Here is a 21,471-nt window from a genome sequence, read left to right as displayed (position 1 = left end):
AGTAGATCAAAAAATTCCAAGCCAATTTTTCAAATGTAAAGGAAAAATTAAGAAAAGAACAGCTGTTATCACCACCATCTAAGTAAAAAAACATTCCCTGTAAACCACTATGAGTTCCATGTAGGAATAGTGGGATACTAACGTGGTAAATAAATTGGTCCAGTGTGTGTGTGTGCGTGCACGCATATATATAACATTTTAAAATACATATTTTGGATGTTAGTAGTTTCCTTCAATGTGGTCTTGAACTTCCCATTGTGGGCTACACAAAATACATTCATACTATATATGGTTTGAATTGATTCCTAATTTTATAACCCGACATTATTTATTTATTTATTGCATTTTTACTCAGCCAGTCTTCCAAAGGACTCAGGGTGGCTTACAAATAAAAGCATATAAAAACAATACAATACAATAAATACTATAAAATAATATTAAAATATAAAAATTATAGGCTTTAAAAACAGATTATAACAGATGGCATGGGAAAACCTACATGGGGACATAAAAAACAACGTTTGCGCTATATCCAGACAAGGACCATGAATGATAGAAAAGGAATCATCCATAATCTCATTTAAACAACAATTCATAATTTGCTTTTGAAGACAATATGAAATTTGCCATATAAAATGGGCAGGGTTTTCTTTACACATTTGCTCATACTAAGTCTGCAACTAAGGGTTGCATTCCTGCCACATCAGACAGCTGATATTATTGTATCCACTGCCTTTTTTGCCCATTGCACAAAAAGTAAATTAGAAGAAAGTTGAAGTGGTGATTCATATAACAGGTTATAAAGCAAGCAATGAGGGGAGCAAGCTGGGTGAGCAGTGATTTGAGTGGAAGAGCAAAGAATGTTAAAGGATTAATAAAGGGTTCCCTGATCATGCGAAATAGCCAGATGCTTTGTTTAGATGGTTCAATTAACAGGCTGTCCACAAGTTTCCATCAGCACATCTGAAAATGTATCATTTGTTTCTATTTGAACAATTTGCATATGTTCTCAATTATGCAAAACAGTGATAGTACATGCACATACTCACATTGATTTTCCATAGCTTCTCTCTCATCTGTCAGGATCAGCTCCCTCCCCTTCAGCTGTTCAAGACATTCTTTAAGTATATAAAAAATTTTCATTTCATATAGAGTGACTTATTAATGTGAAAAGTTTCCCTCTGTTCCTTGTGGCTGTCAAATCCAAAGTTTGTTCAAATAAAGCCAGGCTAACTGTCTATACTGCAAGTAATCTGGGCATGTACATTCTCATAATTTTTTTTCCATGGCTGTTCCCACTCCAAAATAATTTTCTGTTCAAAGAAAAAAAAGTATCAACTTACAAAATCAGTTTATCTACATTAGGAATGTGCTTTCCATAACCAAAACCTTTCCTTTTCTTGCTGTTCTGTTACCTGAAGTATCTAAAAGTCTCAGTCACTGGCGTAATGCCCATTGGGCAAGGTGGGCAGCTGCCCAGGGCATCACCTTGTGGGGGGCATCAAAATGCTGGGTTCGTTTTTGGGTATTTTAGTGGTTTTCCATTTTTGGCCTGTAGGGGGCGCAGTTTTTAGGCTAGCGGCACCAAAATTTCAGAGTATCATCAGGAGACTGTCCTTATGATACCCCCCAAGTTTGGTGAGGTTTGATTCAGGGTGTCCAAAGTTATGGGCTCCCAAAGGGGGTGCCCCTATCCCCCATTGTTTACAATGGGAGCTAATAGGAGATGGGGGCTACAGTTTTGAGGGTCCATAACTTTGGCCCCCCTGAACCAAACTGCACCAAACCTGGGGGGTATCATTAAGGAAGTCTCCTTATGAGACCCTGAAAGTTTTGAGACTGTGCCTTCAGAAATGTGCCCCCCCAGCCTGCAACCCCCATTGACAGCAATGCAGAAAACTCATTGCAGAACAAAGATTCTTGGGCAAATTTCGGGATGTTCTTGCAGGGAGGGCATTCTTGGACGTATCAGCATCAAAATTTCAGGGTACCATCTGGAGACTGTCATGATGGCACCCCCAAGGTTTGGTGCAGTTTGGTTCAGGGGGTCCAAAGTTATGAACCCTCAAAAGGGTAGCCCCCATCTCCTTAGCAAAGAATGGGGGATGGGGCACCCCCTTTGAGGGTACATAACTTTGGACCCCCTAAACCAAACTGCACCAAACTTTGGGGGTACCATACGGACAGTTTCCAGATGATACCCTGAAATTTTGGTGCTGATACATCCAAAAATGCGCCCCCTGCAGGCACCAATGTCCTGGTGCAAAAAAAATTGGTCGTGGTGGAGTGGCCGCCCATGGGGGGGGGCATCCAACTCAGGTTTTGCCCAGGGCTACAGTTTGCCCAGGGCTGCCTCGTTACGCCCCTGGTCTCAGTATCTAAAAGTCTTGGTCAATTTTGTTTCAGAGTCCTAGACTCAGAGCTGCAAAACTCCAAAATTATACACTAAAATTGCTCTCCGATCTATTGAAGAAGAAGCTGACTAAGGTTTTCAATACGGAAGAAATCTTTGCTCAGTTTCAATATACTCTTTAAACACTGTTGGGGCATTAGTTTGGAGGAGCAGGACCGGGAGAAGAGGAACTTGAAATGAAACTGACAAAAGCACAACCTTTATAATGTTTGGAATAGGAAAATTGGGGGGGGGGGGAGATGAAGAACAGAGAAAGAAGAGCAAGAAAAGGAATGCTGCACAAAGGCAGACTATTAACCAAACTGAGAAACAGCTTCAAAACTGTTGGTAAGCAAATTTTCAAGGCTGCCAAGAAAGGCCTGACTCAACAAAAATGGACATTTTGAATAAGTTCAGTTCAAATGTCAGTTGTAATGTTTATGAAATTCTTGGCATCTCTGAAAAGAACAGTAGATTGAGACCAAGCCATCAGGTGTACAGCAAGTCTAAAGGATGACTTGGTAAAATTTGAGCAAATACAGAAAAGAAAAACAAAGATGTGAGAACTGATCACTATGTTTGTCTGGGCCAGCACTGGTGCTATCAATCAGAAATGCCTTCTGAGGACTAATGAACAATGGCATAGTTCTGCTAGTTGTATCTGCCACATGATAAGCTGCATTGAGCTGCTGCCATCCAAATGTCATCCCCTCCAATTGAGCCATTTTTATCAAGGTTCTTGTCCCTTCCAGATGTCAAGAGAGTCTGTCCCATAGCAGAACCTGGTACCTGCACATGATTGCCATAATGTTGGCAATATGCAATCCAAGGATACACATAAAGTTTTTTTGCCTAGGGTGTGCAGCTTGAACTCCTATTTATCCTCTGGGGCTGTGCTGGGCCCTGATTTATACCAAGATGAAAGCACCCCCTCTTGTTTTACGTTGTATAGATTACCGTATATACTCGGGTATAAACCGACCCGTGTATAAACTGAAGCACCTAATCGTACCACCAAAATCTGGGAAAACTTATTGACTGGCGTATAAGCCAAGGGTGGGAAATGCAGGTGAGTATTTTTAAAATTATAATTTTTACTGGTAATGTAGGTTTAACATGTCGTTGTTGTCCTGAGCTCTTTTGGGATGGACAAGGTATAAAACTAAAATTAAAAATGAATTTTAAATTTTGTTTATAGCATACCCATGAGCCTTTGCTGAATATGCAAATTATTAATCCTCTGCAGGATTGTCCTGCCCCCCTAATCCCTGCCTCCTTTTGCAAATTCTAGGGGCTGCAGGGGGACAACATCTCTCTCCCCCCCACCCCTTCCCTTTCTTTCCCTGCTCGCCGCCTTCCTTCCCCACATCGCTGGCCGCTTCCTATTCTTGAATGAAAGGCATGTCTTGCTATTCCGCACAGTTTCAAAGAGCATTGAAAGCAGTTTGAAAGAGCATTATTCTGCATGTGTGGAAGGAGCCTATGTTTTAGGTTTAATGCTAATAATCTCCCTGAAATAATGACATTATTATCATACTGGGGGTCTGGCGGGGGAAGGGGTGTGCGGCACCCTGCTTCCCTTCTGTCGGCATTTACGGTAAGCAACTGACTCTGTCTCATTATGCAAACTCACTACACCTTCCCTTCGAGGAGACTGTCTTCCTACTCGCAGGAAAGGGAAGGGGCAAGGGAAGAGGCTGCCTCTGGAGCTCCAGGCACGGGTGCCCCATGCTTCCCATTTCCTAACAGCATCATCTCAGCCAACAGAAGTGTGGTGTGTGTGTGCGCGTGTGCACACGTACGTGCAGGGGGAATGCACTTTTCCCAGGGCAGAGCACTGAGGGCGAAGGCATCCCTTTCCCTCTGCCCGCTTGGTTGGCTGCCTCCTCATCTTTCCACCAGCAAGGATCAGAGGAAGCCACTGGAGCAAACCCAACAGACAACTTGCTTTTGCAGGGAGTGCTTCTCCGGGCAAGATCTGGATTTTTTTCAGGGCAGGAAGTCTCCCTGCAAAACTGAATTTGTGGATTTTGCTGAGCCCACCAAGCCTAGGGACCTTGCAACATCTCTCCTCCCAGCCCTGGGCTCCCACGCACTAAAAGTTCCATCGCTCTCTCTCCCAGGGGAGGGGGAGATGACAACTCACATGCCCACAGAGAGGGCTTCGACTGCCACCTTGGGCAGGAATGCCCAGGATTTGCAAAAGGAAGCAGGGCTAGGTGGGCAGGATAATCCTGCAGAGGATTAATAATTTGCATATTCAGCGAAAGCTCATGGGTATGCTATAAACAAAATTTAAAATTCATTTTTAATTTTAGTTTTATACCTTGACCATCCCAAAAGGGCTCAGGACAACAACATGTTAAACCTACATTACTGGTAAAAATTATAATTTTAAAAATACTCAACATAACTTTAAAGATAGCCCAAAGGCAGGACCTGTCTGATAGCAACCCAGCTGTATTAATTGGAGCCAATATGGCTCTGCGTAGCCAGAGAGCACTTGCACTCATGCTCAGCTTGGCAGGAGTGTGTGGCCATGTTGGACCATTCTGTGCCCTCCTCTACCTGGTGATGCCTGTGAGGTCTTTCAAAGCTTCTTCTCTCTGCCATGGGGTAAAAGAGGGAGCTGTCAGATCTACCAAATACTTGACTCATGTATAAGCCAAGGAGTGCTTTTTCAGTACAATGGCTAGTCGACAATGGCCACTGTGGCGATGCTCTCTCACTGGTGACACAGATTGGCATTTCACTCCAGAGTCCAGATCTGTCCCACTAGCAACAGAGAAATCAAAGATGCATTAGATCAGCATCTCAGGGAGGCAGATGATTAACAACTCCATGGGATCCTCACATTCCCCCCACAGGTCTCAGATAGTTGACCCACTGTCAGAAGACTTTGAACACACTTTTTTCTTTGACTTCTTTATCAGAGAATTTGAAGCCATGTGAGATTTTCTTGCTGAGGCAGAATATGGGGAGGAACTGAAGCCAATAAGGGAGAGCATGCCCTCTTACCAGCTTCCTCTGTTGTTGGAGGCCCCAACGATTTCTCCCAAAGGGCAGTTTTTAGATGTGTTTCCCTCTCCTGACATGTCTTTAGAGCAAGACCAGCACAAGCCTTACATGAAGCTTGCATATGGTTCTCCCCAAACATATCAGGCAGTCTTCATGCCATTATTTCTGGCTATTTTATCTCCACATTTTGCCCATTTAAAAGTGCCACTGAATTTTCCATCATCTCAGGAGAAATTCTCCTTAAGTTGAAAAAATATTGAAAGCAGAAGCTAAAGCACTAAACACTCTACCGCAGTGGCAGGAAAACTGAGGGGAAAGTGCCCTCCCTCCCCTTTCCATGGGACTATTGAAGGGTCCATTAATTGTCTGAGGGGGAGCTTGTGACAAAACAGAGCTTTCAAGAAGCTTGTGATTCCTGTGGTGGCAGTCCTGAGTGTGCACAGAATCAATGCAGGGCTGCACATGAAGACCACAAAAATGAACAACACTGACATTGTTCCATTATATATGGAAATACTATCACCAACTACTAACCACAGTTATCTAATTCAAGGATCCAAGCACCATTATTCATGCACATTTATTCATCCCACCTTTTTGCCCTCACAAGAGCTACCAAGACGCATGCATATATATATGACATTAATGACATTTATTTTAATGACATTAATAATGTGTGTATATATATACACATACACACACACACATTATTAATGTCATTAAAATAGAGCTAAAACACACACAAAGAAATCAATACAACAATTAAAACATTGGTCAGGAAAGAGCCACTCTGTCAGTGTATGGTGATCACAGAATACCCCTCTGATCGGCTTATCACTGAACTTTTGCTACACACATGTAAACAACAAAGCTGCTCACAGCAGCAGATCCACAGTCAAAACGGCTTTATGGAAGATCAAGTAACTCGAGCCAAGTAGGGAAAAATACTAGAACACTGCACTTTGGAGACCAGTGACAACATATACATTCAATGAAGCTTTTGTTCACTGAAACGTACAAAGAAGCAACGTTCCTTTGTAAGGGGAATAGTGGTAATTACAGTTAGCATGAAGCATTATAGATAGAAGAAGAAGAAGAAGAAGAAGAAGAAGAAGAAGAAGAAGAAGAAGAAGAAGAAGAAGAAGAAGAAGAAGAAGAAGAAGAAGAAGAAGAAGAAGAAGAAGATGATGATGATGATGATGATGATGATGATGATGATGATGATGATAAAGGAGAAAAAGAGGAGGAGTTTGGATTTATACCCCACCTTTCTCTCCTGTAAGGAGACTCAAAGGGGCTTACATGTTTCTTTTCCTTCCTCTCCCAACAATAGACACCTTGTGAGGTAGGTGGGGCTGAGAGAGTTCTGAAGAACTGTGACTAGCCCAAGGTCACCCAGCAGGAATGTAGGAGTGCAGGAACACATCTAGTTCACCGATAAGCCTCTGCCACTCAGGTAGAGGAGTGAAGAATCAAACCCAGTTCTCCAGATTAGAATCCACCTGCTCTTAACCACTACACCCCACTGTATAAGCAATTATCATTAGTTTCCCACTCCATTTTATGCAAAATATGAATGCCTGTTTTATGTGTTAAAATGAACATAATAGTCAGCACCAATGCCAAAGTTTGCACATTGAGAGAAACCAAAGATTGTGAGGTACCTTATAAACACATGTTGTTGTTGTTGTTGTTGTTGTTGTTGTTGTTGTTGTTGTTGTTGTTGTTGTTGTTGTTGTTGTTGTTGTTGTTGTTAACATGGCCAAAGTCCAAAGGAGCATTAGGCTCAAAAGAGTATCTTCCCAATAAAATCATCTTTCAGAAAAAATGTTTAGTGCTTTTCTCAAGTATGACTCTAAAATAAATGCTAGTGAATTTGTTAATAAACCATTTATTATATGCTATACTATGAACAGACTAACCTGATCTCATCAGATCTTGGAAGCTAACCAGGATGAACACTGGTTAGTATTTGGATGGGATACCAACACGTAAGTCCAAAGTTGTGACACAAAGGCAGACAATGGCAAATCATGTTTGTAAGTCTCTTGCCTTGAAAAGTTTACAGAGTTGCTGTAAGTCAGTTGCATCTTGACGGTACTTTCTACTACCATGCTACAAAAAAAAGTTTCCCCAGGAAATCTATATACCGTATGTACTCGTGTATAAGTCGACCCATGTATCAGTCGAGGCACCTAATTTTACCACCAAAAACTGGGAAAACTTATTGACTTGTGTATAAGTCTAGGGTGGTTTAAGCAATCTTTGGAGCATTGCCCTTTTAAGAAAATCATAGAGACACTCTCCCCAAGCGGCACCTTCCCTGAAGCCAAGCCTCAGAGCCTGCGAAGAAAGGAAAAAATGAGTGAGTGAGTGAGTGAGTGAGTGAGTGAGTGAGTGAGTGAGTGAGTGAGTGAGTGAGTGAGTGAGTGAGTGAGTGAGTGAGTGAGTGAGTGAGTGAGTGAGTGAGTGAGTGAGTGGGACGACGGGCGGTGGCAGCGCGGCGGTGGGTGGCCTGTGTATAAGTCGAGGAGGGCTTTTTCGGCACAAAAAATGTGCTGAAAAAGTTGACTTATACGCGAGTATATACAGTATATTTTTAACAGCATCAGTGTAAGCTTTTTGCTCTTTCCCTTGTGTTATTTCCCATATATAAAGCATACCACTGAATGAGTTTTGTTTTTCTGCGTTTTTAAATTATAAGATCTGCCAGAAGAAGGATGAACCAGGGGGAGGGGGGAAGATCCCCTGTAGTGTTAAAGAAATAATTACAAAAATAAATTAAAATAAGTGAAAAATACAGAAAGCTAGAATGATAATGAACTACCAAGATCACAAATTTCACTACAGGTTTAAATGGCTGGTACACCTATGGTACTAAACCCAATAGCACAGACTGAGTGAGGCTATTGTTGGAATTACAGTTGTGGTACACTAACACTGAGACAGTGCCACCAGGCTTCCTGAAAGACTGGCTGTGCTTCATAAGTTTTACTTAAATAGCATATATTATTGTAGGACATTACCAGGGATGACCCTTATTACCTTCCATTTAGCTAGGATTTGAAATCTGTGAGGGTAGAGAGTAGAGAGATCGTTGTTCAACTGCTTTGTATGCATTACAGGTGAAACAAAATTTATTTTCCCACTGCACCGTTTTTTTTCTTTCATTTCACTTTAGGTGGTCTTTTTTATATTCCATAATTAAAACCATATCATAAAAGGCTGAGAAGGATCAGAAGATGAGCTAGTTAAATCCAACTGCCTACATCAGCCTTTTACCCCTAGACACATCACGTATTAGTCTGCGCAAAGATGAGAATGTGTCTCAAGGAGTCAGCTAGAATGAGCGAAGTTAACCACAACAGAGATTCTGGCAGACAAGCCAGTGTGAACCTGCAAAAAAAGACAAATTTTTAAAAGGAGAGGGGTGCTACCAAATCCAATTAAGCAAAAATTCACCACAATTGAAACATAGCACATTTCCCTGAATATTTTAAGGATCACAGTTGCTTTCTATGTGTCATCAATAAAGGTATCAATTTTGTCTAGTAGACACCCAGAAGAGTTTGAGACTTTGTATTCATGTCCTAACATATGCCTACACAGCTGTGGTCTTATATTTTTGCTGTTAACAGATGCAAGCCACAGCTGTCAAGAAAACAGAAATGAACTCAGAAGGGAATACACTGGATAATACTTAAAGCATCAGTAATGTACATAAAATTACTCCTTTACAATCATCATGAAAACACAGTAGAGTCGTAGGTAATAAGACTCAACAAAACACCTTCACTTTTCCAGTTCATCCCTTTCTTTCTAAAAAGCATTAAGAAATTTTGAAACATTAAAAGCCCTGTCTTATTTTTCCTTTCCTGATCCTAGAATAAATACTACAAGAGAACAAAAGTACTTTCATCTTCAATGAAAGTTATACTTCAAAGTCACTAAAGTGCTTTTGAAAAATGTTAACACTCATTCCTTGCTGATAGGAATTAGACACTTATTGTTCTAGACTAAATGGAACTGAACTGTTATTCATTTTCTTTTTCCTCTTCTTGTTTTAATAGAACTCTTTTCTTTTCTAGGTTAAAATTAAATCTTCATAGAAAACCAACCAAATGTGACAATTTTATCTGATTCTTCATAACTACACATAAACTCCATATTTGAAGTTACAGTAATAGTACAAGATTAGCTTATACGTGTTCTCAACATATCAATTTTAACTTTAGTATAAATTAAGTAGGCTTTTTATGTTGAGGGATAGATATAGGAAAGGCAGATGTAACTTTACAGTTCAAAAAATAGAGGCAGAAATTAATTTCTGCTGCAATGTTAATTTTTTTAAAAAGTCCTATGACATAAAATGAGCAGGTCAAAGATTTTGGCCTTTTTGTGTGCCAAAATGAGAAATGGGAGCTCAGATTACTAGATGAACTCTGAGTCACCATAGGTGTATTTGCCTAGGGACATTGGGTACCCATTTCACCGGGTGCACCCATTCCAGTCACGTGGGGGCGCAAAATTGGTCCCTCACATGACCAGAGAGTCAGGTGAGGGAGGTGGAAATCTGACGAGCACAGAGCCTCATCAGACTTTGTCTTCTCTTGGCCAGCCCATGTAATCCACCGATATTTGTCTCAGAATTGATCTCCAATTCAGTGAGACTTCTTGATGCATCAAAACTTGAGTTGAGAATTTCTATGCCATCTTCAGTTACGTTGCACAGAAAGTGGATTATACATTGCAAGACAATGCAATCAAACAGCATGAAATAGCCAACTGGAGTAGGATCATAACATTTAGAAAAAAATGAAAAAAGATACCAGCTATGATGTGACCAACAAGGGAAATATGGAATTACAAAACTAGAAAATAATGCAGTCAGAGCAAAATAATACATAAGAATAAACAGCAGTAGAGACTGCAATCCTCTTCCCTTTATGAATACATCATCATCATCATCATCATCATCATCATCATCATCATTATTAATTACAGGCAGAAGCCTTTATTGGCATTATAAATTACCATATTACAATGTTAAAAACAAAAAGGGAACATTTATCTATTAACTGAATCCATTAAAATACATTAAAATATGCGTTAAACATCTACGTGCAGACCCTGTATACAGAACACAAAGAGAACTAAATTTACCATGACTATTTTATGGAGAACAATTATGTTTAGCCAGGTAATGCTTCAGAAAGTTCACAACATTTTCACAGATAAGTGCACAATGGCCATTAAGTAGGAAGTTCATAACAGATGATGACATATCAATATTTAACCTCTCTATCAAGGGATGAATATACATAGAGCATGGAAGAACATATATAGAACACTCTAAAAGTACATGTTGGACAGTCTCAACAGCCATTTTACACTGGCATAGCCTATTCTCATAGGGGATATTATTGTATCTGCCAAATGTCTTAGCATTAGATAAGGCATTGAATCGAGCTAATGAATATGCTCTGCTTTGTTTGGGATCACTCAAGATATATAAATAGTTGGCACAATAATCTGACCTGTCAACTCCCAAGGACTGAGGAGAGCAACTTTTTCCCCTCTCCTGCATCATTCCCTGTTTCTCTTGTTCTATTAATGCAGATTTGATTTCATTATAAATTACGATGGCAGACATGTTTTGGAATTGGTCAGTTGTTAAACCTATGTTGTTGAGCTTCTTATCTATGTCTGCTAGCCATTTTACAGACACAGATTCTGACAGAAGTTGATATAAAAGACTGGTAGGACTAGTCTCGAAATGAATTCGAGTCTAGTATCTGAAAGCTCTTGTCCATGCCATCAGTTCCATGTTATTTTGCCCAGTTTCTCTACATAAGGTGACATATGAGACACACCTTGGCGACCCCAGAATTCTTTGTAAGAAATATGACTGTACAGACTCAAGGGATGACTTAACTTGGGTGATCCATATTGGAGCTCCATATAGTAACTGAGGGATGATCTTGGCATTAAAAATTCTCAGTGCAGCAGGAACAAACTGATGCCCTTTACAGTAGAAAAATCAGAGAATCGCCGCAGCATTCACCTTAGCTTTGTTCTCCACTAATTTACAGTGAGGAGTCCAAGATAGATTGGAGCAGAATAGGAGCCCTAAGTATCTAAATTGGCTTACTTGCTCCAGGACATGGTTGTTCACTTTCCAACTTCATTTACACCTAGATTTTGCAAAAATCATGACTTTTGATTTGTCATAATTGAGAGTCAACCTATTTGCCTGACAGTAATCCGCACTGCAATTTAGTAGGTGTTTCAAGCCTACTTGAGAAGATGACAGAAGGACAGCATCATCAGAGTAAAGCAGGGTACAGGCATGTAGGGAGCCCAATCATGGGGGGTGGCCATCTGTTTTAGTTAAGGCTGCAGGGAGATCATAGAGAAATAGGCAGAATAGACTGGGTGCCAATGGGCAGCCCTGCTTGACCCCTCTATTGACCTTAATTGCTTCTGTTAATGTGCCGTCCCTTGGGGTTCTTACTTGGCAAGTTGTGTTTGTGTGGAATGCTTTGATTAAAGCTAAAAGTCTTTTTTCCATATTTAGAGATTTTAATTTGTGCCATAGAAGTTCCCTATCTACTGAATCGAAGGCACCCTTCAAATCAAGGAAAGCAGCGTAAAGCTTACTTTTCCTTGTATATACATATTTACTTGATAGAAGTTGGAGGACTAGACAATGGTCTAGAGTAGAATTGCCTGCACGGAACCCAATTTGTTCTGGGCCAAGAAGCTGATGCTGGTCTGCCCAGGTCTTTAATTTTATTTGTAGAACTGTGATGTGATGGTGATTTTGGGGTGACCAAGTGGAAAAATCAGGAGGATCCATGAGGATCTATGCTTTTGATGACATTTTTGTGCCACTGTGGCACCACAGAGCATGGAATGTGTGATTGTTGTGGGGCAGCAGTGGGAAGGAGAGGTGGGGGTGGGGGTGGCAAGTAAAGGCAGTGGGAGAGGAAGCTGGGGGTAGTAAGCAGGGACAGTGGGAGAGGAAGCTGGGGGTAGCAAGCAGGGCCACTGGGAGAGGAAGGTGGGGGTAGCAAGCAGGGGCAGGGGCAGTGGGAGAGGAAGGTGGAAGGGTGGCAATCTGGGGAAGGGGAGGGAGGGTTAGGGTTAGTATGTTGGTTCTACACCACACTTCACAGATGTTGTTACATTATTATTATAGCTCTGGGAGCTTATTTATTGAGTAGAGGGGACCAGTTCATTGAATTACTACCTACTCCTAGGGCAAATCACCTGCATTCAGAAGCATGTAATGTTGCATGATGTAAAGATAAGAGATTAAATATTGAGCTTTACTTTTGCTATTGCATTGTTGTCTTTTTGCATACCTGACAACAAGAAACCACAAATAGGTTTGTTTTATTTAATATTGCTAATAACTAGACACCAATTCTTTTTCTTGAAACCATTTACACATTTTTTATAAAAAGAAAATTATGTTGAGTCATAGGATGCATTTTAACACAATATTATTTAGTCTATGCGCAGTAAATTCCCCATGACATTACTGTGTATGGCATCTCCATCACTCCGATGAAAGGGGCATCTCTATTTGATTATGGCTGATGTCTGAGACAGAAAATCCATGGAATTCTTCTCTTCCGAGTAATAATATTGGACAAGGCACAACTCCTTTAATTTCATTCAGAGAACTTTCTGGCAGATTGCATCTTATCTGACAAAGATGACTCATCCAAAGTCTGCTGCCTAAGGTAACTGCCACACCTTGCTTCATATTCTATGGATATGAATATAGATATGGATATGAATAAGAGAGAGAGATTGACTACTTTTTCATATCTGTATAAAGTGTTCTACTCTTTAGAAAAGGACAGATCTGCTCATGGGTTGGGATGATTTTAAAATTAACGTAGTTTAAGGTAGCTAAGTGATGAATTTTGTTTTGTTTGTTTTTAATCCAGAACTAACAAGAAGTTTTGGGAAGGCAAGAACTCATGGTGTATTTATTATTATTATTTTCTCATTTATGTAAAATATAAAAAATACAAAAAACCAGACAAAAGAATTTATACAATAATTATAAGATAATATCAAGTCACAAAAAACATATTGTGAGGTTGGTAGCCCACTCCACACTGTCCCCCTTCACCTCCTGGGGTTCCAGCTCTGGGTTGGAGGCCTTAGCCTCACAAAGGGAGGGAGAGGAGGCGGTCGCCCAGCTCTCTCCATCCCTGGCAGGAAGATTCCGCAGCTTGCACAGGAGTATTCCTCATCAATTTCCTCTCTGGCCATGCCTCACCCTGCAGCATCTAAATGGGTCGATCCACCACTTGCCCATTAACACTTTGCCTCATGGACCTAGAAGAGATTATTCAAAAACAGGACTTTCCAGAGAAAGCAATGGATGAATGGGTACTGTAGTTTAAACAAAGCTATAGGAGGTGTTTGTGACTGGTGGATCAGGCAAATCCATCCAGACTTTCAGGGCATAATGGTCGGACTATGGAACTCTGTCCACAGAGGATATGACCATGTCAACACTGAACCAAAGACCAAATCCAGAGTGTGTCCAGCTTCATGGGTGGGTTGAATAAGGAGAAGCTTAACGTTGCCATGGACGACATCAGGTCCACAGCTATTGAACTTGAGGCGGTATCCACATGGACACTGAGGTCCCCCAAGATGATAACTCTGGGAAACTGCAATGCCCAATTGGCCACCGCCTCCAGGAGCTGTGGCAGGCTGCTGGTGTGCTAGGTACATAAGCAAGACAGTCAACTTCTCTATGGTCTCCCACACTAGGCCAGCACACTCCATGCCATTGATCCTCGGAATAGGGAACACCCTGAAAGGGATCGAATCATGGATGAACATTGCCACTCCCCCCGCCCAGCCCTGTGTTCACAATTGGTGGACACATGCAAAACCTGGGGGGGGTGGCTTCACACAAGGTGACTGTCTCGCCATTACCTACCTAAGACTTGGTGATGAATGCCAGGTCCACCCCTTGAGCTCCGAGAGCACTGCGGTCTTGTTATCTGGACCTGGCATTAATCAACACCAAGGATGAAGCAGAGTAAGCCCTGAGTCCACAGCCTTCATATCTTGGGATAGGACAGAGGTCGGGGGGGGGGGCGAGCATTACAATTTCTCCACCATCCTCTCTCATACAGCCTCTGCCTACTGTCATAGATTTCCCACCCAAACAGGACTGGGATCCCTTGCCTCAACAATGCCATCCCCAGGACCACCCTCACCTGTCTTCAACCTACAACTCAGGACAAAGATCACTGCTATGGTGGTATACAGTGTAAGACCATGTTGCCTAACTTCTAACCTTACTACTACTAATTAACCTAATCCTGAAGCTAAGTCTACCACAGAAAATTCTAACAGCCCTATTAGCACAAAACAATCCTAACCTAGCCTGGACTATAGTAGCCCCTATGTAGACTAGAAGCTAAACCTAAAAAACCCTAATCTATTATCTACCAGTGCCCCTAGCTAACTCTACCAACTGAGAGGCCTATTACCCATGAATTAATTATCAACCAAGCACCTCACTTAATTATGAATAAACTATACAGAGCAAATCAGACAGATCACAAATACAGTGAAGGAAAAACTGGATGGGCAAGTGGATACTCACAAACCAACTTTCTGGGTTGCGGCTCCCCTTTCCCTCCCAGATCCCAATACCTAACTCCATAGTTCCAGTGGGAGCAGTTCTATCAGCATGGCACCACTGGTCCTTACATCACCAATGGATCATGGCTCTCACTGTTGCTGCCGTTGTGTTGTTCTTGAACTATCAGACTTTCTTCTTGGAATATCAGATGGTGGGGTGGGATGACAATTGTTCTATAGGGCATTAAATAGTGATGAATGGGGTCCACTGCCACCAGCATCCGACACCCCGCAATGATAACTCTTTGCCAAGGTCATTTGTCTTGTAGCCAGAGGGGGTGCTGTCTTGGATTCTCTGCTGGGGACCTGGGACCCATCATGCTGAACAGACTTTGAAAATATTTCAGTGACTTTGAGTTTATTTCCAAAAACAAAACAAAGCCTTTAATAGCGTAGGACCACTTTCCATACAAACTTGCTCAATTATTTAGATTGTCAATTCAGAACCAGTTTCAAACCCACACACCCCTCAAGTTAGATGCATTGCTACTAAAGGATGAGGAGTAGCAGCAGTGGGAAGAAGACTTGGCCAGGAAGAGCAGAGTGACCTGCTGGTGTTCATTTTGGAGGGCTTTTTTCAAAGCCACAGCTTTTAAAACAGTGTATTTTAACAGGGGTTATCTCTTTTTCTCCTTGTAAGGCTCCTGTGAGCTAAGGCTGCTGAATCTGGAAGGTGGGGCTTAACAGGGGTTAACAGAGTTCATCTCTTGTTCCTCTTTGTCCTGAGAGGTGGGGCTTTTGTCCTGAGAGGTGGGGCTTTAGTTCAGTCTCTGGAACCAGCAGAGAGGAGTAGCAGCAGTGGGAAGAAGACTTGGCCAGGAAGAGCAGAGTGACCTGCTGGTGTTCATTTTGGAGGGCTTTTTTCAAAGCCACAGCTTTTAAAACAGTGTATTTTAACAGGGGTTATCTCTTTTTCTCCTTGTAAGGCTCCTGTGAGCTAAGGCTGCTGAATCTGGAAGGTGGGGCTTAACAGGGGTTAACAGAGTTCATCTCTTGTTCCTCTTTGTCCAAAGAGGTGGGGCTTTTGTCCTGAGAGGTGGGGCTTTAGTTCAGACTCTGGAACCAGCGGCGCGCGCCTAGTGGGGCGCGCAATTTTAATTTAATTTTTTGTTTTTTAAATTAATAAGGACATATTTGACAGATAGTACGTGCAGATAGCTCCAGGGGGGCACTGACTAAAAGCTTAATATTTAAATATCTAAACAAATCAGATATGAAGGCAGAAAGCTAGCAGGGGGATGGGGGCTTTCCAGTGTTTTGCACTGAGTGTCACATGTATGACTATCTGCCACTAGGACAGAAGTCGTGGGTGTGCTCTCGCTGCAATGAGCTCCTGGCACTCAAGGAATGTGTGCGTTCTCTTGAAGCCAAGGTGGCAGACCTGGAGAAGCTGAAAGAGGCAGAGAGGGTGACAGACGAGGCTTTCAGGGACTTAACATCCGGGTCCCACTCCCAAGGTGACATCTCTTCAGATGTCATGGAGAATGAAGGTCTTGGGGACGGAGGGTGCCAGTCTGAGGTGGGGGAAGATGCTCCCTTAGATGGGATCCCTTCCTTAACTGGTGATCAGCTATCCTCTCGCACTGAGGATACCCCTCCTTGTAGTGGGTGATTCGATCATTAGAAATGTAGAGAGTTGGGTTTGTGAGAGGCGTGATGACCGCATGGTGACTTGCCCGCCTGGTGCAAAGGTTGCGGATGTCACGCTTCATCTAGATAGGCTTTTAGACAGTGCTGGGGTGGAGTCAGCAGTTGTGGTCCATATTGGCACCAATGACATTGGGAAATGTAGCTGGGAGGTTCTGGAAGCTAAATTTAGGCTGCTAGGAAACAGGTTGAAGTCCAGGACCTCCAAGGTGGCATTCTCAGAAATGCTACCCGTTCCACGTGCAGGGCGAGCTAGGCAAGCGGAGATACAGGGTCTCAATGCGTGGATGAGAAGGTGGTGTAAGGCAGAGGGTTTCAGATTTGTCAGGAACTGGGGAACCTTTTGGGACAAGGCAGACCTGTACAAACGGGACGGGCTTCATCTTAACCAAAGAGGAACCAGGCTGCTGGCGCTCAACATTAAAAAGGTGGCAGAACAGCTTTTAAACGGATCACTGGGGGAAAGCCGACAGGAGCTGAGGTGACTTCGGTTCGGAATACAGTATCTATGGGGATGCAGACAGAGAGGGAGGTTTTTCTAAATCAACCACATACAAGCGAGGAACATAGCAATGTGCATGTGACAAGGGATAGTGTCTGCAAAAGACTTGAAGGTAAAGCACATAAATCCCAGGTTAAGGACAGAGACAGGGTATACAGGTGTCTCTATGCCAGGGGTAGGGAACCTGCGGCTCTCCAGATGTTCAGGAACTACAATTCCCATCAGCCTCTGTCAGCATGGCCAATTGGCCATGGTGGTGAGAGCTGATGGAGAGTTCCTGAGCATCCTAATTTCCCACAGGTCCTATATAATGCTAATAGTAGAAGCATTCGACCTAAAATGGGGGAGCTAGAGTACAGAGTTTTGAAGGAGGACTTTGATATAGTGGGCATTACAGAGACATGGTGGAATGAGGAGAACCAGTGGGATGCTGTTATACCAGGCTACAGGCTCTATAGGAAGGATAGGACAGGGCGCATTGGGGGTGGAGTTGCCCTTTACATCAAAGAGAGCATAGTATCACATAAAATAGACAATGCAAGGGGAGCTGGTTCCCCTACAGAATCACTGTGGATATCAATACCAGGTGTGAAGGACATTTTAATATTAGGAATATATTATTGTCCCCCTGACCAAAGTGCACAAGAGGATTCTGAGACGGAAAAAGAAATTAGAGAGGCCAACAAAAACAAAAATGTAGTGGTAATGCGTGATTTTAACGATCCCCATATAAACTGGAAAAATGCATGTTCAGGTCATAGTAAGGAGAGAGCATTCCTGGATATGCTAAATGACTGTGGCTTAGAGCAGATGGTTGTGGAACCAACCAGGGGAGATGTGATCCTAGATCTAATTCTATGTGGGACCCAGGACCTAGTGCAGGAAGTCAGTGTTGTTGAGCCGATAGGGAACAGCGACCACAATGCTGTCAGATTCAGTATCTCAGCATGCGAACAAGTGGCAACTACTAATGTAGTTACATTCGCCTTCAGAAAGGGAAATTTCTCAACGATGAGGGGGATAGTGCGCAGGAAGCTGAAAGGGAAAATCAAGAGAGTCAAAACTGTCCAGGATGCTTGGAGGTTATTTAAAAACACAGTAATAAAAGCTCAGCTGGAATGTGTTCCACAGGTTAGAAAAGGCAGCACCCAGTCCAAAAGAAAGCCACCATGGTTAACAAGAGAGGTTGAGGAAATTATCAGAAAAAAGAAAATGTCTTTTAGAAAATGGAAGTCCAGTTTGGCTGATGAAGAATATGAGAGGGAACACAAATGGTGGCAAAAGAGAAGCAAGTTAGCTGTAAGGGAGGCAAAAAAGGATTATGAGGAACACATGGCTGCGAACATCAAGACCAGCAACAAACAGTTCTTCAAGTACATCAAAAGCAGGAAGCCAGCAAGGGAAGCGGTAGGCCCGTTAGATGACAAAGGAACAAAGGGTGTGCTAAAAGAGGGCAGGGAGATTGCAGAGAAGCTGAATGAATTCTTTGCATCTGTCTTCACCCAAGAGGAGGTGAGGAACATTCCTGCACCTGAACCAAGCTTCTTAGGAGGTGAATCCGATGAACTAGCGAAGATAGTGGTAGACAAGGAAGAAGTTCTGGCAGCCATTGATAAACTAAATGTTACCAAATCCCCTGGCCCAGATTGCATTCACCCAAGAGTTCTTAAAGAGCTCAAGCTTGAAATTGCTGATCTTCTCACTTTAATATGCAACTTATCCCTGAAATCAGGCTCCATCCCTGAAGACTGGAAGATGGCCAATGTCACACCAATCTTTAAGAAAGGGTCTAGGGGGGACCCAGGAAATTACAGGCCAGTCAGTTTGACATCTGTTCCTGGTAAATTAGTAGAATCTATCATTAAAGATAAAATTATAAAACATGTAGAAAAGCAAGACCTGCTGAGAAAGAGTCAGCATGGCTTTTGCAGAGGCAAATCCTGTCTTACAAACTTACTAGAGTTCTTTGAGGGTGTAAGCAGGCATGTGGATAAGGGGGAACCAGTGGACATTGTCTACTTGGATTTCCAAAAGGCTATTGACAAAGTTCCTCACCAGAGACTGTTGAGAAAACTCAGCAATGAAGGAATAAGAGGGGAAGTCCTCTTATGGATTAAAAACTGGTTGAGAAACAGGAAACAAAGAGTGGGTGTAAATGGGAAGTTTTCACAATGGAGAGATGTCAGGAGTGGTGTCCCCCAAGGATCCGTTTTGGGACCAGTGCTCTTTAACCTATTCATAAATGACCTGGAAGTAGGGGTGGGTAGCGTGGTGGCCAAGTTTGCAGATGATACCAAATTATGTAGGGTGGTGAGAACCACAAAGGATTGCAAAGAGCTCCAAGCGGACCTTGATAAGTGGGTGTGTGGGCTCAGAAATTGCAAATGCAGTTCAATGTAGCAAAATGTAAAGGGATGCAAACGTCACATACACGCTACAAGGGTCAGTGCTATCAGTCACAGACCAGGAAAGGGATTTGGGCGTCTTGGTTGATAGTTCCATGGGAATGTCAACTCAATGCATGGCAGCTGTGAAAAAGGCAAACTCTATGCTGGGGATCATTAGAAAAGGAATTGATAATAAAACTGCAAAGATTGTCATGCCCTTATATAAAGCAGTGGTGCGACCACACTTGGAGTACTGTGTCCAGTTCTGGTCGCCGCATCTCAAAAAGGATATTGAGGAGATAGAAAAAGTGCAGAGAAGGGCAACAAGGATGATTGAGGGACTGGAGCACCTTCCCTATGAGGAGAGGCTGCAGCATTTGGGACTCTTTAGTTTGGAGAGGAGGCGGCTGAGGGGGGATATGATTGAAGTCTATAAAATTATGCATGGGGTAGAAAATGTTGACAGAGAGAAATTTTTCTCTCTTTCTCACAATACTAGAACCAGGGGGCATTCATTGAAAATGCTGGGGAAAAATTAGGACTAATAAAAGGAAACACTTCTTCCATAGCGTGTGATTGGTGTTTGGAATATGCTGCCACAGGAGGTGGTGATGGCCACTAACCTGGATAGCTTTAAAAGGGGCTTGGACAGATTTATGGAGGAGAAGTCGATTTATGGCTACCAATCTTGATCCTCCTTGATCTGAGATTGCAAATGCCTTAACAGACCAAGTGATCGGGAGCAACAGCCGCAGAAGGCCATTGTGTTCACATCCTACATGTGAGCTCCCAAAGGCACCTGGTGGGCCACTGCGAGTAGCAGAGAGCTGGACTAGATGGACTTTGGTCTGATCCAGCTGGCTTGGTCTTATGTTCTTATAAAGGATGTGCAATGGCCAGTGGTGTACCTGCCATTGGGCAAAATGGGCATTTGCTCAGGGTGCCCCCTTGTGGCACACGCCAAAAATGCAGACTCGTCATTTTAATTTTTTAGTGTTTTTTCTGTTTTTGGCCTGCAGGGGGTGCAGGTTTTAGGCTAGCAGCACCAAAATTTCAGAGATTTTTCAGAAGACCCTCCTGATGATAGCACCCAGGTTTGGTGAGGTTTGGTTCAGGGAGTCCAAAGTTATGGACTCCCAAAGGTAGTGCCCCATCCCCCATTGTTTCTAAATGGGAGCTGATAGATTGAGGCTACACCTTTGAGGGTCCATAACTTTGGACCCCCTGAACCAAACACCACCAAACCTGGCTGGTTTCATCAGGATAGTTTCCTAAAGCTACCCTGAAAGTTTGGTGCTGCTAGCTTAACAATTGCACCCCTGACAGCACGCACCCCCTAAATTTTCCCAGATTCTCCTTTTAAATCCACCCCCTTCCTGCCAATGCTTGTTTTCTTTCTCTCTTTTATTATCCCAATACCTAATAAAGGTTATTATTATTATTATTATATCCAGCCCCTTTGGAATGGCTTTAAAGGGAGAATCTGAGGTCTCCAGTTTCAACATTGAAAGTGATACTGTTTCAGGGTGGGGGAGAATCCACCCCAAAATAGCATCACTTTCCTGGGGACCCTAAAATCCAGCTGCAAAGTGCATTGAAAGTGGCTTGAAAATGCATTATTCTGCATGTGAGTAAGTGCCCTTGGCCTCACTTCCAAAACATCTTTAGAAGGTGATTTTGCATCAGTTCAGTAAGCATCACTGTGGACCTGGTGCTCTAGGAAAGTGATAAAAAGAAGGAAAGTCTACAGTTAACTTTAACATATGCTGATAAGAGGGATATGAAGGCTGATGGACACACTTGGTAAGACAGCACCCCCTACCTTGTGGTGAAGGTGG

At 42.6% G+C, this 21,471-nt stretch overlaps 1 protein-coding gene across 3 annotated transcripts in view; it reads right to left on the bottom strand.

The window, feature by feature from the left end:
* The window catches only part of LOC125433066 (BEN domain-containing protein 5-like), a 996,205-nt gene that overhangs the window by 747,104 nt on the left and 227,630 nt on the right, over window positions 1–21,471 (bottom strand). Inside the window, exon 1 of one of the 3 annotated variants that reach the window (XM_048497388.1) lies at window positions 1,050–1,359. The exons of the other annotated variants lie outside the window; for them this stretch is intronic. Within the exon in view, the coding sequence (XP_048353345.1) occupies window positions 1,050–1,051 (2 nt within the window). The 5' untranslated portion in view covers window positions 1,052–1,359. Of the gene's footprint in view, window positions 1–1,049; window positions 1,360–21,471 lie in introns of those variants that run through there. 3 annotated transcript variants of the gene reach the window in all.

Source organism: Sphaerodactylus townsendi, linkage group LG05 (assembly GCF_021028975.2).
Source record: "Sphaerodactylus townsendi isolate TG3544 linkage group LG05, MPM_Stown_v2.3, whole genome shotgun sequence".
Lineage (NCBI taxonomy): Eukaryota > Metazoa > Chordata > Lepidosauria > Squamata > Sphaerodactylidae > Sphaerodactylus > Sphaerodactylus townsendi.
The sequence above is the reverse complement of the archived record's forward strand: the minus strand, read 5'-3'. Positions and strand labels throughout refer to the sequence as shown.